Source organism: Folsomia candida, unplaced genomic scaffold, assembly GCF_002217175.1.
Source record: "Folsomia candida strain VU population unplaced genomic scaffold, ASM221717v1 Fcan01_Sc020, whole genome shotgun sequence".
NCBI classification, from domain to species: Eukaryota; Metazoa; Arthropoda; class Collembola; order Entomobryomorpha; family Isotomidae; genus Folsomia; species Folsomia candida.
This window is the reverse complement of record NW_019091212.1, coordinates 1,741,590-1,769,211: the sequence shown is the minus strand read 5'-3', so window position 1 is coordinate 1,769,211 and position 27,622 is coordinate 1,741,590. Positions and strand designations below refer to the sequence as shown.

Sequence of the window (27,622 nt, the reverse complement as noted above, 5' to 3'; positions counted from 1 at the left end):
CTTATTTCTTGGACGGAATAATTGAAAAATATTAGGAACCAGTCGTATCTAATTAAAGTCCTTGTTTTTCCACCAGTCAATCCATGTCAAGCAGAAGGAAAGACATGCCAGGCAAATACACGGCATGCACAACGTGGAGAAAGTTTAGGTCTACTTTCTCCTTCATTATTAATGATGCTCTTTCTCTCTCGTGAAAGAAGCAGCGATGGCTATCTCAACCTATCCACCAACCAAACCATCCATCCCACTCGACAAAGTACCACAATTTCTCGTCGGGTTCTTCTCTATCTCTCGTCTTCTTTTATTCAGTCGTCTTCTTCCAATAATAATTCTATTCTCAGGTGTTTCAGTTCAAGGTTGACATTTTTTCAGATATTGCCATTTCTTTCTCCCCAGCAGCTTTTTAACTGTACATGCACATTTACATAATAGTATGTAGCATGGGTAAAAGGATACTTAACAAAGTTGCGATAGAGTAGAGTGGTGGATTGAGTTTTTATGCTAATTAATTAATTAACCACTAATTAATAAACGTGTCTAAATACCACAAATAATGGTATAACAATTTGTTTCAAATGAAGAGACAAACGGCCGTCTCACATATAACGACGAACATTAAGATCCTCCACATGTCGGTCGTGATTGTTTTGCTGTGTGTATTTCTTACTATTCAGTGCGTTTTGAATGGTTCACTCGTGTGTGGTAATTCATTTAATAATTCTTTAATAACACATTTGTTGATGTAAAGTACTGGTCGTTGCTGTGTTGTCGTTGCTTTTTCGTGTTTACTGGCAATTTATTTCAATTTTTTTTATAATTTTTTTTCTTCCTTACTTTCTTGTACTTTATGCAGCGTATTCATTCATAGACCCTCGCAGCGTGTTACACGCTACAGAAAACAATGAGACGATTTATGTAGTTCGTGTAGTCTTTACCATCGTTATGATGGCCAATTGCCAAAATCAGAGGCATTGCATTTTGGCTGCGGTCATATTTTTATTTGTCCGAACACGTGCTCTTCTTGCTTGACTAAAAACTCGGGGAAGTTGAGTTGAAAATAAACTTTTTCTTTTTTTCCAAATTAAAGAAATAAAACTCATTAAAACGAAAATACTTGACAAAGAAGTTTTGACAAACAAAAGATCTGAATTCGATTAAAAGCTCCGTATATCAAGTTGAGGAACGAGACAATACTTTTTTGTCTGTGAAAGTTTAGTTATTTATTTTTGAGGAGACAAACTTTTAGTAAAATAGTTTACTAATTATTCTAGGACAAATAATAAGAAAGCGAGTCGTGCTAAGATAAAGAAAAAGAAATGACGACGACGTGTAAAGACTGCGTCGTAGACTTTAACACCCCACCGCCCGAAGGTCTGGCAAAAAATCGGAATTTGGGCCTAGTTGTGGCTGGAGTTATTGGTATTGAATCTGCAAATAATAATGTGTGTAATTTAATTGATGTTTTTTTCGTAAGTTCATCTAATTTAACTAAGATTTGGAAATATGTTATTTTGTTAATTAGGGGGAGGTGCCTTACTTCTCAGTGCAATTTGCGTCCCATTTGTCACACCGGCGCTGCGAAAAATTTGCCTCCCATACGTTCCAGCCACGACGAGTCAGGTGGAAAATGTGATTAAAGCACTGAAAGGGAGGAAGGGGACCCTCGTCGATTTGGGCAGTGGGGATGGCCGCATTGTACTTATTTATAAATTAAACATGTCAAGCGTGCGGGCAAATCAATAATTTCTAATCTGCTTTACATTTGCGTTATTTTCTAGGTCCTTGAAGCTGCTAAGGTGGGATTCAAATCGACAGGGGTGGAATTAAATCCGTGGTTGGTGATGTACTCGAAATTCCAAGCGTTTCGTTCTGGCATCTCCTCCATGGCAAGTTTCCATCGACGTGATATTTGGAAAACAGATTTGAGCAAATTTGACAATGTCGTGATTTTCGGAGTGGATTCAATGGTACTACATCGATTTAAAGATTTGTTTTTTTACTAATGCTAGATTAATGTAGGAATAACTAAAAGTACTAATAATTTTATGTAGATGAAGGATCTGGAGGTCAAATGTAGTCAAGAAATGCACGACAAGAGTGTCATCGCCGCTTGCAGATTCTCCTTTCCAAACAGAATCCCTCATAGTCAAGTTGGTGAAGGAATAGATGCTGTCTGGCTTTATGATAATAGTTTATCAGCACCATTATCAACTAATAGTGATACGCTTATTTCAAATGGTTCTGCAAGTCAGAAAATTATTTCCAACCGAAAAGTTTGACCAGATCGATAATAACGCGAGTATGTAATAATTTATAAGTCTATATATAAAACAACGTATTGATGGTTCTTTATTGACAACTTATTTATATAATAATAGTCGTTTCACAACAAGTATATAAAAATTTGCCTGTTGTTTATATATATCGTGATCTCAACTGTGGACTAGAGAAAACCTCTGACATAAAAATATGCTACTGAACATAATAAATTATCTATTATCCTTATGCTGAAGTAATCGAGTCTGTTATTCCTTTAAGTTTTTGTTCTAGATATTTAGCACGCTTAATCAGTTTTTCAGACTGACTTAGCTCAGTGTAAGGGATCGTTATAACTATGTAGCCCTCCTTCTCCAACAAGCTTCGATTCAAAACGGTTTGTCCAGTGGGTTCCTTGCAGCCCAGGGTCATGGCTGCATAACCTTCGATAACAAGTGCAGCAGGTTGATAAGGTGTGGTTTTGTTTCGTTTACTCTCCATGTGAGAAACTGGCTCCTTATTTTTGTTCAGCATGCAAATAGCATCTAAAGCAAAATTCATAATTACATTAAAATTTGAATTTGTAATGAAACTTCATGAATACATTTAAAATGGTTGTTTACATACCAGCAAAGACGCCACATGGGAGCTTTTGGTTTAATGTTAAATACTTTTCAGGAGAGAGGAAGCTACTCATCGTGTCTAGTGCGATGCCAGCTAGTTTTTTATCACTGGTACTTAAATTTGTAGAAGCCCATTGAGATTCCGTTTTCTCAGTAAGAAATGGACCTTTGTAACCGGATTTTGCTTGATGTCTTGCCGTAGCGTTAATGTTGAGTAGCTTTATTTTAGATTTACTGCTTTTCAATCCCATATTTTCTAAAATTATAAACAGTAGAATCATATATTCGGGTGGAAAAAAACTTGGCAAAAATAACTTTCGTTGACTGTTTACCAATGCTTGTAATAACTTCCGGAGATAACACAGAAGCCAGGAGTTCATTCGTGTGGGAATTATGAACAAGGAGAGAATGAACAATGTTGATCCATTCGACATGACCAGAGGAAGTCTTTGGTGATAGAACTGCTTTGAAATGTTCGCACAACATTTTTGTATTTTCCGTAGAATGATTTAATACTGCACAAGTAAGTAGCCAAGCAGCACAATCGAAGGGGCGAAGTATTTTTACATGTTGAACCATCCATTCATTCAAAATTCGCATTATTGCTGAAATGAATATAAAAAATATGCACAAATGTAATAGCCACAATAAAACTGCCTGGGTTACTTTTAAATGTGATAACTCGCAACCTGAAAATAGTAAATGAGTCTTGTAAATATATACGTACCTTTATGTTTATATCTAATTTGACCTATACTTGTAACCAATGAACTAATCAAGGCAGGATTTTGTATTGTGGGAACCTCAGGGCAAAGGTTGCTCAGTATATTTTCCATTAAAACCTAAGTCACCCATAGAAAAATATTTAGAGTTGTAAACATGAATAGTATGGCCTTCATATCTGAAAAAAATAAATCCAGACTAACCGGGTCAGCAAAAGTTAGTTCATTTAAAGCATATATCAACTCAATTAGATCTTTGGCACTTGACGAATCGACACATTTTGCAAAGTGAAATGCTAGAGTTCTTAAAAGTGGAGTTGGACGACGTTTCTGGCCAGCGATTGAGACAAATAACTAGAAATCAGAAAATGAGGTTACTAACATTACAATTTTAAAAGCTGTATAAAAACAACCTGCCGCATTTCGGATGGAGTGAAAGTTGGGACCATTTCAACCGCTCTGTCCTCCAGCTTTCCTCGAGTCTCTTCATCCAAAAATTGGAATATTTTGAAACTAGAATTGAAATCTTGTCCAGACACAATTTCAACCCAACGCCTTTGTATGGTGTGAATTGCCAATTCGACAATGTCAATCTTGCTATCGCTTAGAGCGACTGCGTCGGTCGACTTATTTCCTGGAGAAGGTTGAACAATCGTATGGGCAAACATGGCGATAGAACGAATGAGATATCGTATCTGGCATCGACGCATTCCCCACTTCAACTCCATATACAACTTTTGATAGATTTCTGAAGACTCCAAAGCTCCCAGTTTCTGAAGGCCCTGAACATGTATATTAACATGACATATGCATATTGTTAGTCATATAATTAGTCAATCTTTAGATTAGTAATACTTACATGAAGTGCTGCGAAAAGTAAATGTGGGTTATGTGAATAATCCGCTCTTTGAATCAGGTTGCACATCTTGACAAATCTTTCATCCTTCAGCAGCAAGTCAAACTTTGGTGATTTGTCGTTTTCAGACAATTGTCCTAGCCGGTGTAGTATCAAGCAGGCATGTTTCAAAAGGAGGGATTGCCTGGAGGAAATCTAATATAACAACATCGTTAATTAATCCTATTTAACTTTACAAATAGTTCCACTCTCACCTTCAGTAACTCCTCTGCAGAATTACAAGCGTAAATTGTCCCCTGTACAACCGCCGGCAAGTTTGTCGTACTTGAATTGTCCTCTTCGAGAAAAATGTGGTCACCAACCTTTACATCCGTTGATCTCATTCCCTCATTTCGTGCTAAATTGACTACTACTTCTTGTCCCTCCTTAAACTTCAATGTTGTAGCCGACGTAGAAAAACTGCATACTTCCCGTGTCGAATGAAATTCTCGCGACAGTAAGAAATCCTTTCGGCGAAGAGTTTGCACGCGAGGTTGGCGTTGACGCAGGAGACTTAAGGCCGTGGCTGCTCGGGAGTTTCGAAGGAAGCCCCAACAACACCGATGGATAGGTTGGTAATGCATTGCAACTTGTTCTAGGAAACATTCAAATCATTGTAATTAAACAGGATCAGAACTAGTTAATAAAGGTTGATCCTCGGTCATGACAATTTTCCAACCACAATTAATTATTATGGGAAAATGTCACATTTATCCAAAAAAACTCAAGCAAACCATCTCAAACACTTCATTTACACATTAAATGAAAAAAATATTTCTACACGAAATTATACACAAAAGGACACTACCTTTTCTGAGACAATAACAGCCGGAGGTCGTATCGCTACTTGGTCACCAGCACTTGTCGGGTAAAATGTGCAAAAAAGGACGACGAGTTTTTCGCCATGGAATTGGCAAACCCGGTTGATTCTCTGGTGGAAAGAAGAAACATTTACTTGGCCCCAACGTGGGGCCAAGAGAGATGCGATCCAAATCCTTATTGCTGCCGACTGAACTGAATCTCAAAATCTCATAATCCCAAATATCCATTCTGTGATGAGTTTTCTTTATGAAAATTCGCACAAAAGATTTCATACTAATTTAATCAGTGAATACAATGGAATTTTCGTTGGAATATATGCACATACGTAATGGAAAGTGAATGTGTAAAGTAGTTATTTGGAAGAAGTGGCTCAATCGATATCAGGACGGAGTGAGACGAAGCCATTATCATCAATATCAATCTTACACTTTGTATATTTCTCCCCGATGGGTGATCACAATAAATTTGTTTAGCTTGGCATTTTTGCATTGTCCTCCACCAACGAGTCCGACATATTGTGGTGACCCTAAATCCAATCATTCTGTTCTGTAAGTCGGTGGGAGGGGTGTTATTGTTGATCCCGTTGAATGAAATTTTTGCCGTAAAATGCACATAAATAAATGAGTCTTCAATAACAACGGTTTGATCGATAACTTTGATATCCATTATTTTTATTATTTGCCTCTTAAACGCGTACTAACAGAATAATAAGACATGATGATGTAAATTTTGTCCTACGTTTCTTTGAAATTTCCTAATTTTCCAATACGTTTTATAATAATTTTTTTTATATATTTATATCGAGCAAGAACGAACGGTGAGCCCGGTATTAATAGAAAGTCAACGTATTGAGTGTGTATATGTGTGTGTGCGACTGACTATAAAAAATAATATCATGATGATGAATATTTGAAGAAACTAGTATCGCAGAATAATGAAGACTAAACTAAAGTTGTTGTTTTTTTGGCGTAACGCACTAAATACATATTTTAAAGGACATATTATGAAAATTTCCTATGTATGGATATAATAATCTTGGTTGTAAAAGTATCATACTTAAATGGCAATCAGAGTTAAAAGCACTTTTACTTTATATTTAAATATCATAATAAGGTAGTGTAATATCATTCATTTTTTGTTATATTGTTGAACTCTTTAAATTGAAGTAGTTATTTAGTAGATAGGAATGGATTGGATTCAGATAATATCTAATCGGTGTGTGAATGTTGCAGTATATACCTAATAATATCATCACCACCGTTAAATCGCTGTTAAAGTTTCTTTCTTTGGAACTTGCCGTTTTTTTTGAAATATCAACCAGGATATTGCAAACAATTAATTACGTATTTTAATAATAATAGCAGCCATTCGTTGCCGAGATTCGAGTGTCGCCCATCCCCGAAGGAGGAGGAAGCCTTCTCGCCTTATTATGCTTATGCAGCCCCATTATCCACCTCCTCCTCAGTGATTGTGGAACATTTCTTCTCCTCAATGTCCATACTGTTTGAGGTACTAAGTGCTAACCTTTGCATCTTATGAACCATAGCGATAGCATGCATTAGTTGCTGAAAGTGGAAAAGAAAACAAGATTATAAATATAGTTTTTTAATGAGTTTTTTTTTTACATTAATGGGAAATGCCTCTCACCCTCCATCGGGACTTTGCAAAATTTTTCTTAAGCTGCTCCGACACAGTTCCGTGAATGTTTTTATTGGCCGCATTTCCACATATCCTGTACAAATCAGAGTTCATAAATGCGACATTTTCCACACGAGGGAAAAAAAGGTCAAATAGTTCAAAGGCACGTTTCCATCATAAAATGGAAACAATAACAAATCGATATGCGTGTCATTACCATGGATGTTGTAGAGCTTGACTGCAGGTAAATCGTTTGTCTGTATCGACGCACATTAGCATACGAATAAAGTCTTTCGCTGAGTCGCTTATCTCATCCCAGTACGGAGAATCAAACTCAAATTCCCCTAAAAGAGGCAAATCCCATGATAAATATAATGAATTTAAAACAGTATATACATCTCTAGCCAACACGGAGCGTAGCATAAGTAAGTATTCAGTACTCTTTACTCGTAGTTAGTAGTAGGAAAACTAGACTGAATTGTATACCTTTTAAAATCTGAGCAAATAGATTTGCATCGTTTTCATCGTAGAAAGGAGGATACCTGGAAAAGGATCATATTTTTGCGTATTGTATGTATTTATGCTCATCGTGTGAATAGAAACTATATCACATTACCCACAAAGGAGAATGTACGAGATTACACCTATGCTCCAAACGTCGACCGCCTTTCCATACGGCTTTTGCGCCAACACCTCTGGAGCTGAAATGGAAATTTGTTGGATTTAATTCTGGAAGTTCGCCCCAGTCAGCCAGCCAGCCGTGTGACCAAGCGAAGAAGATGATCGAAATACTGACCGACGTATCCTGGTGTTCCACACGCGGTGGCCATGATACCAGAATCCTCCATTTTTGATAGACCAAAGTCACTGATCATTATTTTGCTGTCCTCGTCCGAACAGTAGTACAATAAATTCTCGGGCTGAAATCACAATAGAATTTCAGTACTACTGCGGAATACGTTATTATTATCCCAAAACATGCACGCTTTCCAAGGCTGTTACACACATACATCAGAACGACATCAGATCACCAACCAACTACTTGACTACAGAGTTGATATTGAAATAATAAAACCACATCAGTTTCGGAGCAGTAAAGTGAATTGCGACTGGATCATGGGAAAGTTTGAACCATTTTTCACTCTCGTCTAACAACCACCAAAACCCACAGAAGTCCTGGTGGAAAAGCGAGGTGGAAAGTGGGCGTTTGATGTCAATCAAAGTAGTCTCAATTTTGCACAATGCACATTCAGAGCTAGTGAACACTAGAGCTCGTGCTAATAAAGGTATTACATATATGCTGTAAAATTTTACTCAAGGCATTGTGAACCGATGGCAGAGAAAGCAAAGTGAAGCGAAGCAATGGTACATATACAATCACGGCGTCGGCGGTATCCATTCATGTATTTACCTTTAGGTCACGGTGCACCACGCCTTGATCATGCATGTATTCCACAGCCGCTAGCACCTGTTTTATCAAGTCGGCTGCGTCTTTCTCAGTATAAGACCCCTTCTCCACGATCCGGTCGAACAGCTCGCCCCCAGTCACTCTGTATCAACACAAATTCGAATCATGCCCACCCAATTCTCGTGAAATGATCAAATGTCAGAGGATGAAACAATTAGGGAGAATTTATCTACAAATCTTGGAGAGGCCGACTACTAATTGCACACTGCTGGACACCGTGTGCAAAATATATGCGTGCAAAGACTTTCTCCGTTGTACAAAAACATGGAAATTTAAAATAATGGAGATAATGGAAAGAAACACTTACAATTCCATGACCAAATAGACCCTAGTTTTATCTTCGTACGTATCCAACAGCTGCACTATATTGGGATGCGTCAGTCTGGAATTTAATAGAAAAACATACATAGTGATTTTTTTTATAATTAAAAAAAGAAAATGATTTTTCAGAGTAAATCACGCCATAGCAAAATTGCTCAAAGTTAATAACTTTTATGATTACATATTACATCTCATTTTCATATTTCTCTTCATCCCACAAATGTGACCTACTTACAACATATTTGATATTACTACTGCGTAATAGGAAATCTGCACTTTAAACGACTTCACTTCCGCGACCCGTGCAAGAAGAGCCCAATTATAAAGTATTTTCACTTGCGTCGCCCACAACACCTTCTGCTTATTCCTACTACGTATGTACGTCCTATGTGAGTACCTACCTACCCCTCCTTATTAGCAATATATATATATATATGAGGGAAAGTTATTTCCCAAAAAGCTTATTTCCAGGATTAAATCAACAAAGTAATGAACCACCACCACCACCGTCACCACGACGGACCGAATTGAAACAACTTTCTCCTCCTCCTCCTCCTTTTCCGTCTGTAATCACAAAATTCATCTCGCAGAGTTGCGGTTTCGTAACGTTCGTGATAGGCCACACCACGCCACGACAATACAACATCTACGCCATGCAACTTCAGACCGAGCAGTTTCACAAGTAAAACAAGTAACAGTGCAACACTGGCAATAACTAGTTCCAATTCCTACCGGGATAAGGAGTAAAATAGCGAATTAAAACTAATGTTTATGTCGCCCATGTCGATGGATGGATGGAAGAGTGGCATAGGAGCAGTTAGCAGTAGGATCGCCTCCTTTTCTCCAAGTAACAAGTAGACCAAGACTCTCCCAGGATAATTTCGCCAAGAAGAATGCAATCGATAAATAATGATATACTTGTTCAAACAAACAAATGTGCTGATGTGGTACGAAACTCCCAAGTGACTACAGCAGCAACATACAACTCTCTCTCTCTCTTTCTCCACTAATAAAACGTAACCCATTACTATAGCCCTGACCCGTCTGACATGAAATCGGTCTGTCTTTCCTACATGGTTACCTCGAAGCCACGCAGGCAATAAATAAAGAGTTTATGGTGCCTTAAGTACGTCATTTGCCTCGTAATAAGGTTCGAGTTCTTTCTCCAAACTGTGTACAAGTACATGAGAGATTGAGTGAGAAAGTCTAAAAAAAGGGAAATAATGAAATGAGTTGTCCAACTTTATACTCACTTTACTACTGCTCAAAACTGCATGAATTCGAATTCATAAATTTCCTTCCCCATAAAAGAAAAATGATTCAAGTTGTTGATACGACGACGAAGGGCTAAGCGACTGACAAGTGAGTGGAGGGATTGCCAGGAAGGTGACGACAATAAAAAGGAGAGACCTCGTCCAAATTTAAGGCATCCAATCTTAAAGCCATAAAAGCTGCTACCTATTTACATATTTCCTTTTCTTCTCCTTCTTCTTTAGGGAATGGAATGGATGAATGTGTAGTAGTGTTCAAATAAATGTAATTAAATAAGTTACGATACAACACATAATACTAGACGGGTGCAAAATGTAGTAGAGATTTTGACAATGGATTCATCAGGATGAAAGAGTTGCATGCATTACATTTAACGTGGATGGATGGATCATGTATCCTCTGTCTGCCAGTGAGTCCAATCAAGTCGTGAATGTAGTTAACGACCGGAGGGATGAAAGAGGAGATCCGTTAAAAATTAACAGACACACTGTCCTTGTCAATTATATGTTCTTACTACTAAGCACGACACATGAGCTCTGATTATTTGACATCTATCGTCGTCAATCCATCCATCCTTCCCTCCCAGACGGATTAATTAAGATGGAAGGATACATGATTCACAGAAATGTGTAATGTTTTTGCTGGACGGGCTCTAGTTTAACCCAGATATCAAGGCCAAAGAGGATGACATGGCGACGCTGATGGTTATGAAACATTTTACATCCAATCTCTGTCCTCCATTACTGTCAAAGTGAGCTCTTTGAAGACAAATAATTTTGTTATCCACAAAACCGGAAAAGTTTGACGCAAGACGAAAAATATTTGTCCCGAGTACAATAGCTACTACTGTTTCCGTTGGTTGGCAATGTGATGTGTACATATTTTCGAGAAAATTGAATTGATTGTGACCACCAAGTCTTGAAAGGCATCACAAATGATTGAATCCAATGACTGTCAACTGCAACACATGTATTCAACGCATATCTAGGGAGGGAACAATCACGATGGCGGAGGCAGCAGCTTCAGATTCCGGAAAACTGTTTACCAAGTGTTTCTTAGTTATTTTCGACTTTCATCTTTCGCATACAATGCCCACCACGCTTTCGTCGTGGTGAGCTCGAAGACGACATCACAAAGCTACATGTTCAACGTCGAGAGAGGATTGGGACAATTGTAACTCATTATTATATACATGGGTCACCTTTGTGTCTATGTTCCCCAAATATTGGATGGAGGAAGTAGTTGTTACTGCTGCCTTCAACTTACTTATTCTCAAGAATAAGCTGCTGCTGGTACTGGTGGTGGAGCGGAGAGAAAGCTGGAGAAATTTCCGAAGGCCAGGAAAGAGTGTGAGTGAAGCTAAAGAAGAGGAAATAGATCTCTCTCTCTCTCTCCCTCCCTCTTGTTGGAAAGTTGGCTTTCATACATGACTGAGCAATAGGACGACTGATAATTATAAGAGCACACAGCAAATAAGAGACGTCGACTTTCACCCAAACAATTTGAGAAGTTGGGAAGCCTAAACTTGATCGAAACAATGATTGACCTAAATCACTGAAGCTTAGTTACAGTTTGCTCTTGCAATGCGGAGGATGATGAGGAGTAGTTGTACTGTTTATTGTTGGAGATAATTGGAGTTATTTTAACAGTCGTTAGGTAGATCTCAGTCTATCTCTCTCTTTGTATGTCGTATATTACAGGCATACGTAAATATACTGACTTCTGAGAGATTACTGATTATGGAGTGATTTTAAACTCCTGACTTTGAAACGATTTACTCACCCGGAGTTAAAAAGTGTGCAAATACAGTTGTTCGATACCAATCATCACTTCCGCCAACACTTATTTGCAAAACTTGAGGTAAATGTTGAAACGTAGTAGTGTTGGTGGTGAAAGTTCATGCAGTCACATTCAGTCAGTCCGTCAGTAGAGGAAGCAATTAATATGATTTAATAGAGTAAACTTTGAGCAGGAATGAATAATATCTACGAGTCTTAATTTTCAGCATCTCCTTCGACAACCAGCCAGCAGCACATCCTTCCTTCCTCTCTCCTCATGTGATTAAAAGGATTTCTGGTTATCATTCTCCCACATAATTAACCAACAAATAGACAACTAGCACGCACAGCACATTGAATTGCTTTGCCAACCAACCAACCAACCAACTAATGGAATTGGGTGGATCGCCTCATACAATGTGCATGTCAATGGGAAGAAGAACACTTTGAGAATCTATCACTTCCTGGCTTGATGATGGTGATGATGACGGCCCACTCTCACCTCTGTCAGAGATACGAGGAAGGGAGAGATAGAGAGAGGTGGTAGACTACCTGAGACCTGGGACTTATCCACCCACCTGACTATACTCCTTTTATATTTTCTGGTTACGACGTAAGTATGCTTTTCACTATTGAAAGACGGAGAAGATGGTTAATTTAAGGCATGATGATGAGACTGACTATAATGTGGATGCTACCATGCATGCCATCAGTTCATGATTCCTTGTCCCGACCTGACTGAATTCCCCTAGCTTTGATATCATATATTGCGGAGGTAGATATGTCGCAGACTTGGAATATTGGACGGACTGAATTTGGATCCACACACTAAGAATTGTAGAAATGAAGCGTGTAGAAGAGAAAATGCGCCCACTATCTATCTCACATAATCCAGCACCAGTTTCTCTCCCCTCTCTCTCTCTCTTACTCTCTAGTACACTGCAGTTTGAGCTGCTTTCTCCTCTGCCACTCGGATTTTCTACTCGTCTCGCATTTGGCACACTTTCCCAACATTCTTCTTCTTCCTCCCATCTATTCCCATATTCACAGGCAGCAGCAGAGGCCTACTTACTTCTTCTTTCCTCAGTTTAGCAGCCGGAGCAGCAGCAGCACACATTCATCCGGATCTTAAGAGTCGTCGTCCCAGATTCTGAACTATGGGCACAACTAACCAACCAACCGTGCCACCCATGCCGCATTGTACCGAACAGTGCACAACTTATGCCCGAAGAAAGCAAACATTCGGGACCGACAGAACAAAAGAATGAGAATCGGGCCTCCTACCCACACGACTAGTCAACAATCCAGTAAATATAACAAGAGTTGATAAGCTGCTTTCCTTGCGAAACACTTGAAATTAAAAAGACAGGATTTTTCAATATTCTTCGCCCATCTACTTGTATACCCTCTTGATCCTCCTCATACAACTAGGAAGCAAAATCTAAAGTCCAAACAAAGCGAAGCAAATATGTATGCATGTTGTTGACATTGCCATCAACCATTAGACCTACAAAATGGGTATGCATACACTCATCTCATCCGCTCTCCCGGCCAACACGATGCGGAGAATCATTATTTTTATACTTGCATGGTGTTGCATGCCCATTATCGATCAACAAAGCCAGCTTAGTAATAAAAAGGCTGCATCATTTGCTTATTACACATACATAACACATCCTTCTTGATGATACTTCCACCACCACTTATACTTTCTCTCTCTCTCAGAAAACTAAGTGGCACGATACTTTTTCTCTCTCTCTCTCTAGTGCTCTGAATCGAATCACGACGACATTGCTTTGACACACTCCGTTGTACAGGAATGATACAGACATAGGAAATATATTGGGGAATTTGATCGAGGAAGGAAGTAGAGGAGACGGCAGAGTGTTTCCATCTCGCCACGTAGCCACAGTTGGTGGTGTGTGGACTATGGACTATAAATAGTGGACAGACAGATGTTAAATTGTGAAGGAGATGATTTGATTCACATGTACATGACGACAACGATGATATAAGGACATAATCCTTCTCATCGCTATTTAGCACAATGTTCAACTACTGTGACATAATAATAATGGCCACCACATTTCACTCACTCGCCCAACTTTCACCAGCAAACGTTGATTATAATTGTTGTTTTGTGTGTTTGTGAGTGAGTGAAATTCACAATATGCTGCCAGGAGAAACTGAATGTTATATAACCTACGCCCACACATGACTACGTACGATGTACAAAGTGCTACCTGAAAATTATACAAATACGTGTAAGTTTGAAGAAGAGGCCATAGCAAATTTTGGGTAAGCAGCCGAGTCGCACATAAATAAATATGATGTAGCTTTGTAAATACACTGACTGGGTGGCTGGGATTTGGTGGAGAGGCGGAGAAAATAATTTAGCTGTGCAGGGCTCAGGCGGATCAGAAAAAGTCAAAAGGGAAAAAGAAAGCGGAGAAAGAAAATGATGATGTATCGCACGATGAGGAGGTGGTGGATGGATGGAGGTGGCGATTATGATGATATTTTGTGTGGTATGGTTTTCGGGAATGAATGACTTTTGGCCAGAGGACGAGGACGAGGTCGTCAAAGCATGTGTAGAGAGAAAGTAATAATTCCGCACCACCTGATATGACAGAAACGTGAAGAAGCTCAACCCTACTAACTACTACTCCTACTACACTACTACTTACTATTACTGCAAGTGCTGGTTATATATATACACACACATGGCATAGACATACATGCACCAAATGGTCAAATGGGCCTTGTTAATCATGACCAAGTGTAATTTTCACATCAATCTGTCAAACTTATTTAGTTCGCAGTGGTGCCGGTGGTGAATGATGATACCCAACTATATGAGGCAGATAATGTCAACGTGTGTGTCGTATAGAGGGTATCGTGAAATGAGACACGAGGGATGAGACAGTAGTAGTAGTAATAGTAGTCAATACTCTGTGAGATCAGATACGGGGAAAAGTTGGCAAACAAATGCACAACTCCAAATGAACAAATGAAATGAGGGAGAAAATGTAGAGAGATGAAAATTGAAGGATTGAGGAGGAGATGAGACAAAAAGTTTTGACACAACCAACTTTGTCTTCCTTCTAATATTTACATGATGCAGTTACGTGCATGTACCGCGTACGGGTAACTTTGAGACTCGATGAAGATCAAGAGAAAGCGAGAGAGATTTCGCTGGTGGTGGTCCTCGTCGTGGGTGGAATAATGTAATAATGCAGATTTGTGGTCGTGCTAAAAAGTGAAAGTTGAAAAGAAAGGTTTAACCGAAAAGTCTTTCCCTTACCTTCGCAGGACTTTGATTTCATTTTCGAGGGAGTCTTCCTTCCCCTTGAGTGCCTTCTTGTCGATGATCTTTATGGCGTACATAACACTGGGGTCTTCTTTACTCTGGGCGAGCCGAACTTGAGAAAACGCCCCCCTGGAGAGAGGTCAGAGTATTTAAGGGTTGTCTGAACATAGACCAATTTTATGTAAGGTGATCATTCGTGAGTGAAAGTGTGGGAGGCTGTGTGCCATACAGACCGTAGTAGTGACACAAAGGATTTAGAAAGCTCTCAGGAAGTAATTCGATCCTGCCACTGTCTCCTGGTGTCAGTGTCACTTACTCATATCCCACCATCATCACTGGAAAAATATTGCAAATTCTTATAAATAATGTCTTACGTTCCGAGGACATCCTTCATTTCGAACTTGTCTTCTAGCTGGGGCTTTTCTGGGTCCTTGCCCTCTTTCTTGGCCTTCTTGGTAGAGTCTTTTTTTCCAAAAAGCGGCATCATCGAGAAATGCCGAATTAAATATTTAACTATTCCCCTCGCGTGACAAACGTTGACTGAACTCGAGAAGCTGGCTGTACGGACTATCAGGTGGAAATGTGGAAATGGAGGGTCCAGTCTCACCCCAACCAGCAGCACCAGCCACCACCGCCGTCCGCGTCGTCTCAATCTTACTCAAACTTTCAACCCCCGTGGGACCATCCACGCCCACAACGACGACACAGACCGCTCCTCCCGTGGCGACGTTTCCGACCTTGGCGACAGGCTGGCAGTGGGTGCGGTGGAGAAAATCTGGCTGAAACGAGTGTGGACGACCCTCTCTCAACCAGCCCCGGTGGCCCATTCTCTTCAAAACTCACAAGCAAGACTCGATGATTATGCAATTTCCCGCTTAGGTTCAAGAAGCCTCTTCCAGAAACCGTGCCTTCAGTCAGGAGAAGAAGTTGCCGTACAAGAAGTTTCGAGCCGAGACACCATGGCTCTACCGCGTCGAATTATCAAGGTAAGTCTTTAATTTCTGTGGGCCGAGGGTGCTGACGTGGTGGGTAAGTGGGGGGATGAGGAGGAAAAAGCATGCGTTTCGTGGTGGGGGAGGGGGATTAGAGGATGGATGGCGGAAAGAGAGGGGGGGAATTGATGGCCCAAAGGGGTGGATATTGGATATTTGTAGGGTTGGGTAGTTAAGTTAAGTAAGGGTGATTGGGGGGAGGGGAGGGGGTGGTCACGCCCAAAAATCGGGTTAGAGTTTTCAGCATTTAAAAAAATGAACTTGGTTTTTTGAGTATTTGAACCATGGATGAACAGTCATCAAAAGTGGAAGTAGATTTTTACTTTGTAATAATTTGGATAATTTGACAAAAGGTGGCATATTCTACATTAAATATTCTTATTCATCAATGATTAGGTTACTTGGATTTTGCATTATGTCACGGTGATAAATCGGCATCTTACGTCATATTATTTATTATATTATCCAGGAAACTCAACGCCTCATGGCGGAACCAGTTCCGGGAATAAGTGCCGTCCCCGATGACAGCAACGCGCGTTACTTCCACGTCGTGGTCACAGGACCAGAAGGATCTCCGTTCGAAGGTGGCGTTTTTAAGCTAGAACTGTTCTTACCTGAAGGTAAGTCAAGAAAAGATGTAGAATAGTTCATTGACAATTGATAGACGGCAAAACTAATCATGGTTCAAAGCTCCACTGAAATTTGCGGGATTGTGTAATAAACATGTTTGGACCTGTTTGTTTTGGGCAGTGTCGTTTGTGTGTGTGTCGTTTGTTGGTTTCAGGCGAGCTGCAGAACGTTTTTTCGTCACTTCACTTGTTTCCCTCAACTCGACAACAGCAGTCTCAGGTAAGTTGTCAAAATTTAGTTATTTTGATCTAATTTAGTTGAAGTCTTTATTTATTACTGTTTAGTTTGTAATGTAATTGACAGGTTTTGTTAACCACAACAATGGCTTTGAACCAGCTTTTCAACCCGCTCAACCCTGTCGCCCAATTATTGGCTCAATTACGCCAAAATCCTCCACCCCCTCTCCCTCAACTCGACACGATTTGGGAGTGGGACGATTTAACGGGGGCTCCCATTTTTCCCGACCCAAACAATGGTAACATTTATTTGTTATTATCATTATAATACAATACAATAATCTGATAATGATGATTTCAACATTCTTGTGTGTTTCAGTCTGGAAACGCTTCCTCCCGTCTACTCTCCGGGATCGACGTTTTGCGTCAACGCCAGTTGGAGCGGCTTTTGTAGCTGGGATGGAAGGGAATTTGCAGACATTTGATGTGCATTGTGGGGCCAATCGGTGTCCGACCAACACAGCCATGATAGCCCTTTTCCGGATGATTCTGCAGGAGGACATCAAGAAAATAAATGTCACCCGAGTTGGCCCCAGCCTAACCATCACCAAAACAGTTAACCCGCTAATGGATTACGATGCAATTTATCCACTCCAGGCATTGAGGACAGAGGGCAGACTAGTGGATGGTATGCGCTATCGACTTGGATGGCGATCAGTTGATGCGAGATCCCTTCACCCACTTCAATTTTTTCCACCGACCCGAGGATCGTCGATATGCCTTTATCGAGGGGGGATTCGCCAGCACATATCAACGACGTGGCCATGAATATTTCTTTGCAATGCAATGTGGGGGTTTTGTATACAATGCCGCGAATTTCAGTGGGGCTTTGAACCATTATTAGTTTCGCCATTCGCCGTCTACTATTTTTAATGAAATAATATTCTATTCAATTTTTACTATCCTTTATTTTTTTCTTCTTACCTGAAGACTATCCCATGTCAGCCCCAAAGGTTCGTTTTATTACGAAAATCTACCATCCGAATATTGACAAGTTGGGTAGAATCTGCTTGGACATTTTAAAAGGTATCTAGTTAATTCCATCTGCTTATTCTCGCCTATCAGCCTTACTTACTCTATTAATTATAACCAATTGAGATAATTGCTTAATTATGGTAATTCTACTAGACAAATGGAGTCCTGCCCTTCAGATTCGAACTGTGTTGCTGTCTATTCAGGCGTTGTTGAGTGCTCCGAATCCGGACGACCCTCTGGCCAACGATGTCGCCGAACTCTGGAAGATGAACGAGCAGGAGGCTATACGAAACGCTAGAGAGTGGACAAGAATGTATGCTCTGGGCAACTAATACTGGCTTCACGAATAGGTTTATTAATACGCAATCTGACTTGTTTTTCATGTACTTTCTTATTCATCTGATTCATCACCATCATACTGAAAAAATTCAACGGTTGTAAACATATAAACTTCATTCATGTATGGTCAAATTTAGTGTACCACCACCATCATTTCACTGATTATATAAGAATAACTTATCTTAAACTGCAAAAAAATCTTTACTTTTAAAACGGTCTGGAGCCTGAGGGCCAACCTAATTTGTAGCAAATTTCACCGAATAAATTGTTTGTTTGTCCAAGTAATATCGATTTCTAAGGTGTCGTCCTCAATGACATTTATATTATTGGTTGGTGAGTTGGTTAATAAGTTATATTCTTCTTCGGGTTAAGGAAACTTTTATAGCTAAGTAAAATTTATATTGATCTTGAAGCAATACATGAGATTGCTTTATATTCAACTTTTTCTGAGTGAGAAACTACTACAAGAATTATGTAACTTCTTCATGATTTTCCTAATAATTACTTAATTATTACAATTAGTTAGCGCATTAGACTTTTTATAAGAAACGCCTGATGTTTGACCATTATAATTTGAATAAGCAAAGTATGTGAAACAGTGCCGATAAACTTTAAGATGCTACTGCTGCATACATATTTCACCTAATAATGTTAGTTATTTTACATATTTCACTTATTGTGATCAGTAAGTACTGTGTTGAATATTATTACCAACTTTTTTTTTCGAGCCGTTATTATGTAATGTTTTCTCAACTGACTGATCATTTCATTTATTACGTATTTAGAGAGAGTGAGTATCTAGGAATAATAATATTCATCATCATCTTCTTAATTGTTTGTTTGTTAATCTTGGTTCATTCTGAGCTTAACTTGCAAAAAACTTTAAGTATAATAGAAGAATTTAATGTCGTCTTATTGCTTTCCATTTTTCCAAACAAGAAGAACAAAGGTCAGTTTTATTAAGGACAGGGACAAGAGGACGATTGGTTTGTTGGCTCATAATAATTAAAAACTATAGATGATATGATACAAGGAATAATGCGCGATTATTCCAATCAACATAATAACCTTAAGAACAAGATTACTGATACAGCGAGCGAGATCGAAACAGAGAGGCAGTGCCTAGCCTAAGTTTAGTATTATTATAGATGATGATGATGATCAACTAAATATATAAGCTAAGATATATCCAACAAGGGGAGGGCGATCCAGAATTCAGGAGGGCGTCATTCCCATGCTCTTCGGAAACTTTTGAAATTTGCAATAGTTCGTAGTATAGATTATAAAGAGTGAAAGAGGAGAGAAGATTGATTCCTTAATAATTCTGGATCACCTCCCACTGAAAAACAATATCTTCTACGACATTTGACTCCAAATGTGTGCGAAGTTATGATACGCGTACGGTACTATTTTGCTCCCAAAAAATAAAAAAGTGTTTAATATTGGACCTGTTTAATTGACTTGTAATGACTTCATTTAAAACCATAACTGTAGGAATCAATCTGCATTCTACATCACAATTCATTTTGGGACTAAGACTTTTATTCTGGTACATTGGTCATATCATGAATGAATAATATTATGTATCATGTTTTTAAATCTACGTACAAACCACTGCACTTTAGAATATTTAAGACAAAATAAGTTCGAAAGCAAAAAATATTGAGTCGTTTCGATTATTTAAGGCCACTGCCCCAACAACAACAGTCATCATTTTCTTGATCATTGCGTTGGAGAAAACTTGTTGGGAATAAGGATTCCTAGAAGCAATACAAAGCCAGGTTAGAACACGTTAGAAAACGGTCATCGAAATAAATCGACAACGCTCCATCATCATTTAAATTTTGACTACTAAAGTAAATACGTCGTTTTTACTGAAATAAACTTACGTGAATCCATTTCGCGAATAAGTGGAACTGTATAAGCTACACACTCATCCCAACCGGGCTTTCTCCAAGCCGCTTCTCGAGTGATTTTCCTAGTTTGCAAATCCTTGTAACCTGCAAAAGCACAATCATAATTAATCATAATTAAATACAGCAGCTTAAATAGTAGAGCTGGTATAACCAGCCTGGTTATCGTGATCAAGTCTTCTTACACCAAATATGATGCACATTGTACAACCGTCCAATCTGGGAGAACAATCCGGTGAAAGCCTCCTCATTATGCTGTCGGAAATTGATAGCTCTCGCCCAATTATTCCCCCATTCGATCATCGTTCCCGGCTTGAGAATATAGCTTCGGATTTCGTAAATGTTGTTACCATCCCTTTTAGCGATCTGTGGCCAGTAGCTGAACTATATGGGAAAAATTATCGTATTGTTCAATAAATTAAATGAGCAATACATTTTTAGCCATAGTTTTTTTACTTATCATCCCCTTACCGTGAGAAGGAACTGGTTATGACGTCTTCGGACATAGTGCAAACGTTCATCTAAGAGTCTCTTGTGATCCTACAGAATAATAAGTAAAGTATATGCACACATGACAAACATACGAATAGCGTCCAACTTATTTCTTATTACCGGATTCTCCTTCATTGTCAACTTTGCCGTATCCACGCCGGTATATCCTCCCGTGTACTTCCACATATGAATGACTTGGTCCTGGTCGCCAATTCCGACCGTCCAGCTCGCCATTAGTTCTCCAACTTTGAGTTGATTGACCACTTCCACATGTTTGCCACTGGAGAGAACAATATTGTGACGACGAGACTCGAAATTGGAATACAACTTACTAGTTGTCCAAATATTGTTCGAGATATGCGGGCTTCACGTCGTGGGTTTGCAGCTCATAGATCACCTCCTTGTCCGACAGCATCGTGGAATGAGACTCTTTCGTCGGCTCGATCTTCCTCACAAACAGTTTGCTCAGAAATCCTTCCCCTCCAGGGACATCGAATCGGGGTGCGGACACACTGACGCCCCTGGAATGAGTTAAATAAAGCAATTAGCTAATCAAATCTACGCATATATTACTTATAACAATCATCATCCCTTAGTTCACAGACCTTCTAAAAGAGCTCAGCATTGGGGTGTGGACCAATCGGGTTCCAAAATATTTGCAAATTCGACAACTCACAGCCATTTTTCTTTATCAAAAAGGTCTACTTTCTCTTCACCACTAGTTTAGCTGCTACACTTGAGATACAATATAAATGAGAATGAGGAAGGTGTGTGTGTGAGTTTATTTAGCTGGGATACATTAATTTAATGTTATATTAAACCCGATGATAATGATGCTGGTAAAGAGGATATGTATGATGGATGATGGCCAGTACGAGAAGAAAGAATAGCCAAGGATTGCCAATTCTACATACAATGCCAATCAACCAATGTAATAACTGGACTGTGTTAACTATAATAATAACCCACTGACTGAAGAGTGGAGTATATGGACTAATTATGAATGTTGCAATGTGTGATGGCAACTAACTGGGCGATTCGACTTGTAAAATGTTCTTGTGTTTAAGAAGAAGATGGTGATGTGATGACGATGAAGTCGTCATTTGGTTCTTCGTCTTTGGGGCTCAAAGAAATCATCATCGAGTTGCTGGCAACAAGATTTTGAGCACGAAACATTTCTCCGATGAGAGACCTTTGCACCGCTGACACTCCTGAGAAACTAACAACATTGAATAAGGTGCAAGTCTAAATGTTATCTTGGATTGGGTATCATCAGTGGTAATCGAGATGTGATTGATATAAATACGCTAACCTAATTCCACTTTTCACTTTTAACTTTCTACCCAAAAATTCACCCCGATTATATAATTCACAAAATCCAAAACGAATCTCACGTTGTCCGTCCCAGTTTAATCATAATCAGTCATTATCATTATCACTGATCAGGTAATAAAAGAACAGCACTACAACAGTATGGAATGTAAATATAATTGCATGCAGTTTAAAATTGGTTTATTGAATAGAAAGAATCAGAAATCAGAAATAATGCGTTTCCCATCCAAATCTATTGGGTTGGTCGGCATCCATCGCCACCACCGGTCTCACCCCACCTTATGTCGGCGACTGCTGGAAGAACAACGTGCAGGATTTGCTAGTGTAGCAGCTGTTAAAGGAGAGGCCTCGACAACTTCGTCATCATCAGATATCAATAAAATTGCTCCTAGTCCACTCCCAACTTATTACTTTCAGAAATCACTCCCACGACTGCCAATCCCCAAACTGGAGTTGACGTGTCAACGCTACTTGGAAGCTTTGAAACCCCTCATCACGCCGGAACAGTTGAGCAGGACAGAAAAATTGTTGTCAAACTTTCAAAATGGTGTTGGAAACAGTGAGTGGGACATGCTTATTTATTTGCGTATTAGTATTCTTGCTATTAATTACATGATCGTCTTTATGGTAAAGTTGTATTTATTTTATTGTACTACAGAGCTGCATAGAGAGCTCATGCAGAAGGACAAGGTGCTTAAACAGACGAGCTACATATCTGGACCATGGTTCGAAATGTATCTCAAGGATCGGAATCCATTGCCAATCAATACTAATCCAGGATTGGTATTTGTTGAGGATGATGGTATCATGATTCGACTCCCAAAGTCTAAATGGCAATTGACGAGGACAACAAACCTGTTAATTTCGTCCTTGAGGTAGGTGGGTCAGTAAATTATAAAACTTGAAACGAGTTTTGAGAATTTGTTCGAAAATATGTAAGTACGAAGTAAATTCAATTTTTTAAAGGTTCATGAAAGCTTTGGACAAGGAAATTTTAGAGCCTGAAGTTTACCACATGAATCCAAAGAAGAGCGATACCCAGGCGTACCGTAGAGTTATGAAAATGATACCTACTGCCTTTGCAACGTACGGGTCCTATATTTACAAGGTTGATTATTAATATATTTCTATAATTCTGTAATACAAATTAAGGTTTTGATGAATTTATGCAAAGGCATTTCCCTTGGACATGTCACAATTTCCCAGCTTGTTTAGGTCCACAAGAATACCACAGGTTGGGATTGACAAAATTCAAAAAGCTGACAAAACTGTGAGACATATTGTAGTCATGCGAAAGGGGCATTTTTATTCAATGAACTGTTTAGATCCTGATGGTGAGTGATTACGTATTCGAAATTGCTCTTAATTTCTCAACTAAAGTTGTTAATCTTTTTATTTAGGCAACATCCTGCCGGCTCAGGAATTGATGGGGTCATTAGAATCCATTTTAGCTGATAATATTGACCAGTCACCACATCCTATTGGAATAATGACCACTGAAAATAGAGATAAGTGGGCCACCTTCAGGGATAAAATGATCAGCAAAAGTTCAAGGAATCAAAAATTTTTTAAAGAAGTTGATTCTGCTCTGTTTGTTCTTTCCTTGGATGACGATAATCTTGGAGAAGATCCTGTCACAGTGATTCGACAATACCTCCACTCAGGGACAGGGACAAACAGGTGCAACAAAAAATAATTAAAACTAAACGTTACTATATTTTAATATATATATATCAATTATACATTACTAAATTTATTTGTAGATGGTTCGATAAATCATTTAACTTGATTACGACCAAGGATGGATGGGCAGGATTAAATTTTGAGCATGCTTGGGGCGACGGAGTTGCTGTGATGCGGTTTTTTAATGATATTGATCGAGAAAGTAAAGCTCGTCAGTGGTCGACTGATTTACAACCAAAGAGTCCTATGCTAAAACCAGTAAGATTAGGTAATAGGATAACACAGGGTTTCATATAAAAAATATTCGGAATTGTTAAGTGGCATTATTTGTTTTATAGTTGTGGAAGTAGATGACGAGTGTAACGCATCTCTGACCCAGGCAAAACAACGTTTCGATTCGCATGTCGGATCCTTAGATATTCATCCATTTATTCTGGAAAAGTATGGGAAGAAGGCATGCAAGAAATGGGGAATAAGTCCAGATTCACTGATGCAACTAGGATTTCAAGTAATGTTAAAAGTTGAAATATTCTTGGTTGTTGGGAAGCAATTAAATTAATAAGTTTCTATATTCAGGTAGCTTATCAGCGAATGTCATCTAAAACTGCCACCACGTACGAATCCTGTAGTACTTCTGCCTTCAAACATGGGAGAACCGAAGCTATTCGTCCTGCCACATTGTTGACCAAGGAAGTCAGTGAAGCTATGAACAAGAGTGACTGGTCCAGCAAGAAATCTCATTTACGAGAATTGATCAAAAAGTGTTCAGAGAAGCATGGCCAGCTAACAAAGGATGCAGCTATGGGTGAGAAATACTTATACATATATTTATTTTAAATCTCGTCATTTGGTACTAACTTTCATATAAATCAGGACAAGGATTTGATAGACATCTTTTCGCAATGAAAAACCTCTGCATGTCCCGCAATGAGAAGCTGCACGATATCTACTCGGATGAAGCATATCAAATAATTAATCACAATATATTGTCGACTTCGACACTCTCTAGTCCAGCTGTAAGAATTGGGGGGTTTGGACCTGTTGTTGAAAATGGATTTGGCATTGCGTATGTGACAAATTATCGATGTCATCAATAAGTTTAGTCTAATTTTACATTGTTAATATTCCAGATATCAAATATGGGACACAGGGTTGGGGTGTGTAGTTGCAACTTACAAAAATCAACAAGACGGTTCCGCGTTCACAAAATCGTGCGAATCGACGTTCAATGATATTCATTCGCTTATGTTTTCGTAATCAGTTTAGTTGAACTGATTAGTGGTGCTCGGGTAAGAACATGCTAGATATTTTTTTTTGGTTGAAGTATTTCTATGTATGATAAGATATATTAAACGACGCAATTGAAAATAAATCGCATTTCGTAGTTTATTCCTATTTTCCGTTTCATCGCGTCCTCCAATTTCCTGGAATCATTGGTCCAACCAAGCTTTGTTGTAGATTGGTGATCCTACTTAAGAACTCGTACTTAATGCATACAATATACACACAATACGGATTACTGATCTACACAGTTGGTTGAAAATCAATCTACAAATCAACAATGAGATTCCTTCCAGAATTTGAATGTATCATAAACCATAAAACATTATCTTTAATTTAATTTTTTGTTATTATTGCTTAAACAGCATATAAGCAATATCTGCCTTTGGCATTTTTACCAAATTAGACAAATTAACACCATTCTTTATGCATATACATACATGAACTGACCCTGCAACATATGTATAATAATATATGAAAGCTCACTTAATAAGTGAGTAAATACTTAATTACATAACTCAACATCTCATCTTTTTCTCACACAAAGACTTCACAGACAAAACAGACTAATCGTAGCCCACTAATACAAATAAATAACGAAAGAATTTAACACGCTGTATATATCGTATGTATATAAGCATGCACCACTGTTTGAATAATTGCACACACTGCATACGAATGTAAATATGTATCTGAATCAAACAATGCAATCAGGGTAGAGATCACATGCACAAAAGTTTTCTTAAATTCATTCATTCGCCACTTGCTAATTGACGATCTTGAGTGCATAGCACGTTAAGCTACACGTTTTGCTATGAATGCTTCACTGCTTTCATAACAGCGTTATATGTGCATATGCATGTAGCAGATCTCTGAAAATTGTGTGTAACGTATGTAACATAACTGGTTTTTGTTTTTCAAAAAGCAAGTTACTATCGAGTTGTTCCTTCCTTCCTTGTGAATTTTTCTTACCGTCATCTCTTTGATTTTGCATTACAGACACTTATTCTACGTATGAAAATGGTGTAAAGATCTGCACCAAAAAAAAGAATTGCAGTGGATGCAAAAGATTAGTTGGTTGTGTGGCATCTCTTTCGCGTCGGTGGTTGCACTCTTTACTCAACTTTCCACAATTAAGGTGCCACAACCCCACATATCATGGGTTGTAACAGCATAGCTTTCTTATTTATATTCTTTTGAATGTGTATAAATTAAAATTTTGAATATTTCCTGAAAAGGGTAAAAAAAAGTTTAATCGTAAAATAATTGTGAAAAAGTGCGAGTGTTTCAAAATGCCGTCATATCTTTCCATCTTTCTCTACATCTTGGAATATTTGTACGAGAGATTTTTACGTCTTTTAACCGGGGATTTAATAATTGATGAGGAAACGGACCCTTCCACCGTGGTGGGAAAAGTGGCTTTAGTCACGGGAGCGAATTCTGGTCTAGGTAAGTGAAATAATAATTCGAGACGAATTGTAATAGCAAATTGATGTACAAATTTCGATAATTTCTTCAGGAAAGGAAGTCGCCATCGCCCTGGCAGCTCGAGGCTACAAGGTTATCTTGGCCTGTAGAAATCTTACCCTGGGGAAGAGCGTTGTCCAAGAGATTCAGCAGAGGACAAGAGCCTTATCAAGCAACTTGGTACGTAAAGTGATCCATCGGTTCATAGAAATGTATGATCATTTGTTCATCAATCTTTCTAGATCCTGAAAGAACTCGACCTTGCCAATCTATCTTCCGTACGAACTTTTGCCTCCCAAGTGTCCACACAATACCCGAAGCTGACCCTTCTCGTCAACAATGCTGGCGTCTATTTCGACTCTGACGAGCGACAAGTGACCAAGGATGGGTTCGAGGTGCACATGGGGGTCAACCACTTGGGTCACTTCCTCCTCACCAATCTCCTCCTGGACAACCTCAAGGCCGCCGCACCCTCTCGCATCGTCACAGTCACCTCGACCAACCAACTCATCGCGGACTTGCAACTGGACGACCTCATGTTGGAACGAGTGGAAAACTTTGGTTTTCAAAACACGATTCCCTACAACAATTCCAAATTGGCTAATTCCCTCTTCACAAAGGAGTTGGGGAAGAGGTTGGTGGGTTCGGGAGTGACGACGTACTCCGTCTGTCCTGGCCTCGTCGCGACCGACGTGTTTAGAAATTTTACACCGTTCCGAAAATTTTATACCAACCTCAACATTTTGTTGGTGGGGTTGACGGCGAAGCAGGTGACTAAATGAAATGCAATTATTCCTTATTGTTCGAGTTTGAACCTTTATTTAATTTGTCATGCAGGGAGCTGAGACCATCCTTTACTGTGCTCTGGACAAAAACTTGTCCAAAGAGACAGGACAAATCTACCGATTTGGGAAACATTTCAAATCTGCCATGAAAAAGATGGACGGACAAGTGGGGAAAAGTCTGTGGGACATTAGTCTACAACTTGTTGGGCTTAATAAAAAGTAAATGTCGAGTAATAAATGACAAAAGGGAGGAGGCGTGATGAAAGTTGTTGCCCCGTGCGTGCCAACCCAATACGGACATTTCTGCTTATTAAAAAGTATATAATACTCAAATAGCTATGAATTTATTATTTTTATGTAATAAAAATTTTAGAGACCAACTTTTTTTAAAG

The 27,622-nt window shown here is 39.0% G+C and overlaps 8 protein-coding genes across 11 annotated transcripts; 5 read left to right on the top strand and 3 right to left on the bottom strand.

Moving 5' to 3' along the window:
- Positions 1–231: 231 nt before the first annotated feature.
- On the top strand, positions 232–2,516 carry LOC110858171 (ATP synthase subunit C lysine N-methyltransferase). Of its 3 annotated transcripts, XM_022106852.2 has the most exons (5): positions 565–702; positions 1,272–1,419; positions 1,523–1,695; positions 1,779–1,967; positions 2,052–2,516. In XM_022106852.2, exons 2-5 carry the CDS (start codon positions 1,317–1,319, stop codon positions 2,277–2,279), a joined length of 693 nt encoding a protein of 230 aa, XP_021962544.1. In that variant the 5' UTR covers positions 565–702; positions 1,272–1,316; the 3' UTR covers positions 2,280–2,516. The 3 variants fall into 3 exon arrangements, with proteins under 3 accessions (XP_021962543.1, XP_021962544.1, XP_021962545.1); XM_022106851.2 differs by lacking the exon at positions 1,272–1,419 and having other exon boundaries at positions 232–702; XM_022106853.2 differs by lacking the exon at positions 565–702 and having other exon boundaries at positions 746–1,419.
- On the bottom strand, positions 2,325–5,477 carry LOC110858167 (FAST kinase domain-containing protein 4). Its single transcript, XM_022106846.2, has 9 exons — positions 5,305–5,477; positions 4,712–5,091; positions 4,461–4,652; positions 4,015–4,383; positions 3,806–3,955; positions 3,607–3,721; positions 3,212–3,484; positions 2,884–3,135; positions 2,325–2,801 (listed from the first exon to the last, which is right to left on the bottom strand). Exons 2-9 carry the CDS (start codon positions 5,078–5,080, stop codon positions 2,503–2,505), a joined length of 2,019 nt encoding a protein of 672 aa, XP_021962538.1. The 5' UTR covers positions 5,081–5,091; positions 5,305–5,477; the 3' UTR covers positions 2,325–2,502.
- A 482-nt stretch (positions 5,478–5,959) lies between these two features.
- LOC110858170 (calcium/calmodulin-dependent protein kinase type 1) lies at positions 5,960–15,744 on the bottom strand. Its single transcript, XM_022106850.2, has 10 exons — positions 15,480–15,744; positions 15,100–15,234; positions 8,732–8,806; positions 8,368–8,506; positions 7,753–7,876; positions 7,573–7,657; positions 7,443–7,498; positions 7,174–7,300; positions 6,966–7,050; positions 5,960–6,883 (listed from the first exon to the last, which is right to left on the bottom strand). The coding sequence occupies exons 1-10, from the start codon at positions 15,590–15,592 to the stop codon at positions 6,752–6,754; spliced, it is 1,071 nt and encodes a 356-aa protein (XP_021962542.1). The 5' UTR covers positions 15,593–15,744; the 3' UTR covers positions 5,960–6,751.
- Positions 15,745–15,877: 133 nt separating this feature from the next.
- On the top strand, positions 15,878–19,724 carry LOC118432874 (ubiquitin-conjugating enzyme E2 N). Its single transcript, XM_022106730.2, has 4 exons — positions 15,878–16,091; positions 16,567–16,717; positions 17,894–17,989; positions 18,092–19,724. The coding sequence occupies exons 1-4, from the start codon at positions 16,065–16,067 to the stop codon at positions 18,268–18,270; spliced, it is 453 nt and encodes a 150-aa protein (XP_021962422.1). The 5' UTR covers positions 15,878–16,064; the 3' UTR covers positions 18,271–19,724.
- LOC110858075 lies at positions 16,724–17,881 on the top strand. Its single transcript, XM_035858389.1, has 3 exons — positions 16,724–16,946; positions 17,031–17,202; positions 17,283–17,881. The coding sequence occupies exons 1-3, from the start codon at positions 16,821–16,823 to the stop codon at positions 17,729–17,731; spliced, it is 747 nt and encodes a 248-aa protein (XP_035714282.1). The 5' UTR covers positions 16,724–16,820; the 3' UTR covers positions 17,732–17,881.
- A 73-nt stretch (positions 19,725–19,797) lies between the features above and the next one.
- On the bottom strand, positions 19,798–21,698 carry LOC110857986 (protein NipSnap). The gene is made up of 7 exons (XM_022106604.2): positions 21,288–21,698; positions 21,015–21,203; positions 20,803–20,962; positions 20,662–20,730; positions 20,376–20,574; positions 20,167–20,277; positions 19,798–20,037 (listed from the first exon to the last, which is right to left on the bottom strand). Exons 1-7 carry the CDS (start codon positions 21,362–21,364, stop codon positions 20,000–20,002), a joined length of 843 nt encoding a protein of 280 aa, XP_021962296.1. The 5' UTR covers positions 21,365–21,698; the 3' UTR covers positions 19,798–19,999.
- A 164-nt stretch (positions 21,699–21,862) lies between these two features.
- Positions 21,863–25,092, top strand: LOC110857985 (carnitine O-palmitoyltransferase 2, mitochondrial). 2 transcript variants are annotated; one of them, XM_035858383.1, is made up of 11 exons: positions 21,863–22,128; positions 22,210–22,573; positions 22,673–22,889; positions 22,981–23,122; positions 23,189–23,348; positions 23,415–23,694; positions 23,778–23,965; positions 24,036–24,205; positions 24,274–24,502; positions 24,571–24,763; positions 24,828–25,092. In XM_035858383.1, exons 2-11 carry the CDS (start codon positions 22,228–22,230, stop codon positions 24,952–24,954), a joined length of 2,052 nt encoding a protein of 683 aa, XP_035714276.1. In that variant the 5' UTR covers positions 21,863–22,128; positions 22,210–22,227; the 3' UTR covers positions 24,955–25,092. The 2 variants fall into 2 exon arrangements, with proteins under 2 accessions (XP_035714276.1, XP_021962294.1); XM_022106602.2 differs by having other exon boundaries at positions 21,864–22,128; positions 22,206–22,573.
- Positions 25,093–25,360: 268 nt separating this feature from the next.
- Positions 25,361–27,610, top strand: LOC110857978 (retinol dehydrogenase 12). The gene is made up of 4 exons (XM_022106593.2): positions 25,361–26,427; positions 26,498–26,625; positions 26,688–27,215; positions 27,283–27,610. The coding sequence occupies exons 1-4, from the start codon at positions 26,271–26,273 to the stop codon at positions 27,451–27,453; spliced, it is 984 nt and encodes a 327-aa protein (XP_021962285.1). The 5' UTR covers positions 25,361–26,270; the 3' UTR covers positions 27,454–27,610.
- The last annotated feature ends 12 nt before the right edge of the window (positions 27,611–27,622 follow it).

What these genes read in the sequence shown, in the direction of transcription:
- LOC110858171 (XM_022106851.2), top strand. Translation starts at nt 576, where the DNA reads ATGAAGAGACAAACGGCCGTCTCACATATAACGACGAACATTAAGATC. An exon ending in GCAGTGGGGATGGCCGCATT is followed by an intron (nt 1,696 to 1,778) that starts GTACTTATTTAT and finishes GTTATTTTCTAG; the next exon opens with GTCCTTGAAGCTGCTAAGGT. An exon ending in TTTTCGGAGTGGATTCAATG is followed by an intron (nt 1,968 to 2,051) that starts GTACTACATCGA and finishes AATTTTATGTAG; the next exon opens with ATGAAGGATCTGGAGGTCAA.
- LOC110858075 (XM_035858389.1), top strand. Translation starts at nt 16,821, where the DNA reads ATGTTTGGACCTGTTTGTTTTGGGCAGTGTCGTTTGTGTGTGTGTCGT. An exon ending in CTCGACAACAGCAGTCTCAG is followed by an intron (nt 16,947 to 17,030) that starts GTAAGTTGTCAA and finishes TGTAATTGACAG; the next exon opens with GTTTTGTTAACCACAACAAT. An exon ending in TTTTCCCGACCCAAACAATG is followed by an intron (nt 17,203 to 17,282) that starts GTAACATTTATT and finishes TGTGTGTTTCAG; the next exon opens with TCTGGAAACGCTTCCTCCCG.
- LOC118432874 (XM_022106730.2), top strand. Translation starts at nt 16,065, where the DNA reads ATGGCTCTACCGCGTCGAATTATCAAG. An exon ending in TACCGCGTCGAATTATCAAG is followed by an intron (nt 16,092 to 16,566) that starts GTAAGTCTTTAA and finishes TATATTATCCAG; the next exon opens with GAAACTCAACGCCTCATGGC. An exon ending in AGAACTGTTCTTACCTGAAG is followed by an intron (nt 16,718 to 17,893) that starts GTAAGTCAAGAA and finishes TCTTACCTGAAG; the next exon opens with ACTATCCCATGTCAGCCCCA.
- LOC110857986 (XM_022106604.2), bottom strand. Translation starts at nt 21,364, where the DNA reads ATGGCTGTGAGTTGTCGAATTTGCAAATATTTTGGAACCCGATTGGTC. An exon ending in CAATGTGCATCATATTTGGT is followed by an intron (nt 20,278 to 20,375) that starts GTAAGAAGACTT and finishes GTGCTTTTGCAG; the next exon opens with GTTACAAGGATTTGCAAACT. An exon ending in TATTCGCGAAATGGATTCAC is followed by an intron (nt 20,038 to 20,166) that starts GTAAGTTTATTT and finishes TATTGCTTCTAG; the next exon opens with GAATCCTTATTCCCAACAAG.
- LOC110858170 (XM_022106850.2), bottom strand. Translation starts at nt 15,592, where the DNA reads ATGATGCCGCTTTTTGGAAAAAAAGACTCTACCAAGAAGGCCAAGAAA. An exon ending in GTCTATTTGGTCATGGAATT is followed by an intron (nt 8,507 to 8,731) that starts GTAAGTGTTTCT and finishes GTGTTGATACAG; the next exon opens with AGTGACTGGGGGCGAGCTGT. An exon ending in TTGCAAAGTCCCGATGGAGG is followed by an intron (nt 6,884 to 6,965) that starts GTGAGAGGCATT and finishes TTCCACTTTCAG; the next exon opens with CAACTAATGCATGCTATCGC.
- LOC110857985 (XM_035858383.1), top strand. Translation starts at nt 22,228, where the DNA reads ATGCGTTTCCCATCCAAATCTATTGGGTTGGTCGGCATCCATCGCCAC. An exon ending in TCAAAATGGTGTTGGAAACA is followed by an intron (nt 22,574 to 22,672) that starts GTGAGTGGGACA and finishes ATTGTACTACAG; the next exon opens with AGCTGCATAGAGAGCTCATG. An exon ending in CTGTTAATTTCGTCCTTGAG is followed by an intron (nt 22,890 to 22,980) that starts GTAGGTGGGTCA and finishes AATTTTTTAAAG; the next exon opens with GTTCATGAAAGCTTTGGACA.
- LOC110858167 (XM_022106846.2), bottom strand. Translation starts at nt 5,080, where the DNA reads ATGCATTACCAACCTATCCATCGGTGTTGTTGGGGCTTCCTTCGAAAC. An exon ending in CTCCATCCGAAATGCGGCAG is followed by an intron (nt 3,956 to 4,014) that starts GTTGTTTTTATA and finishes TCTGATTTCTAG; the next exon opens with TTATTTGTCTCAATCGCTGG. An exon ending in AATTAGATATAAACATAAAG is followed by an intron (nt 3,485 to 3,606) that starts GTACGTATATAT and finishes TATTCATTTCAG; the next exon opens with CAATAATGCGAATTTTGAAT.
- LOC110857978 (XM_022106593.2), top strand. Translation starts at nt 26,271, where the DNA reads ATGCCGTCATATCTTTCCATCTTTCTCTACATCTTGGAATATTTGTAC. An exon ending in GAGCCTTATCAAGCAACTTG is followed by an intron (nt 26,626 to 26,687) that starts GTACGTAAAGTG and finishes CAATCTTTCTAG; the next exon opens with ATCCTGAAAGAACTCGACCT. An exon ending in TGGGGTTGACGGCGAAGCAG is followed by an intron (nt 27,216 to 27,282) that starts GTGACTAAATGA and finishes TTTGTCATGCAG; the next exon opens with GGAGCTGAGACCATCCTTTA.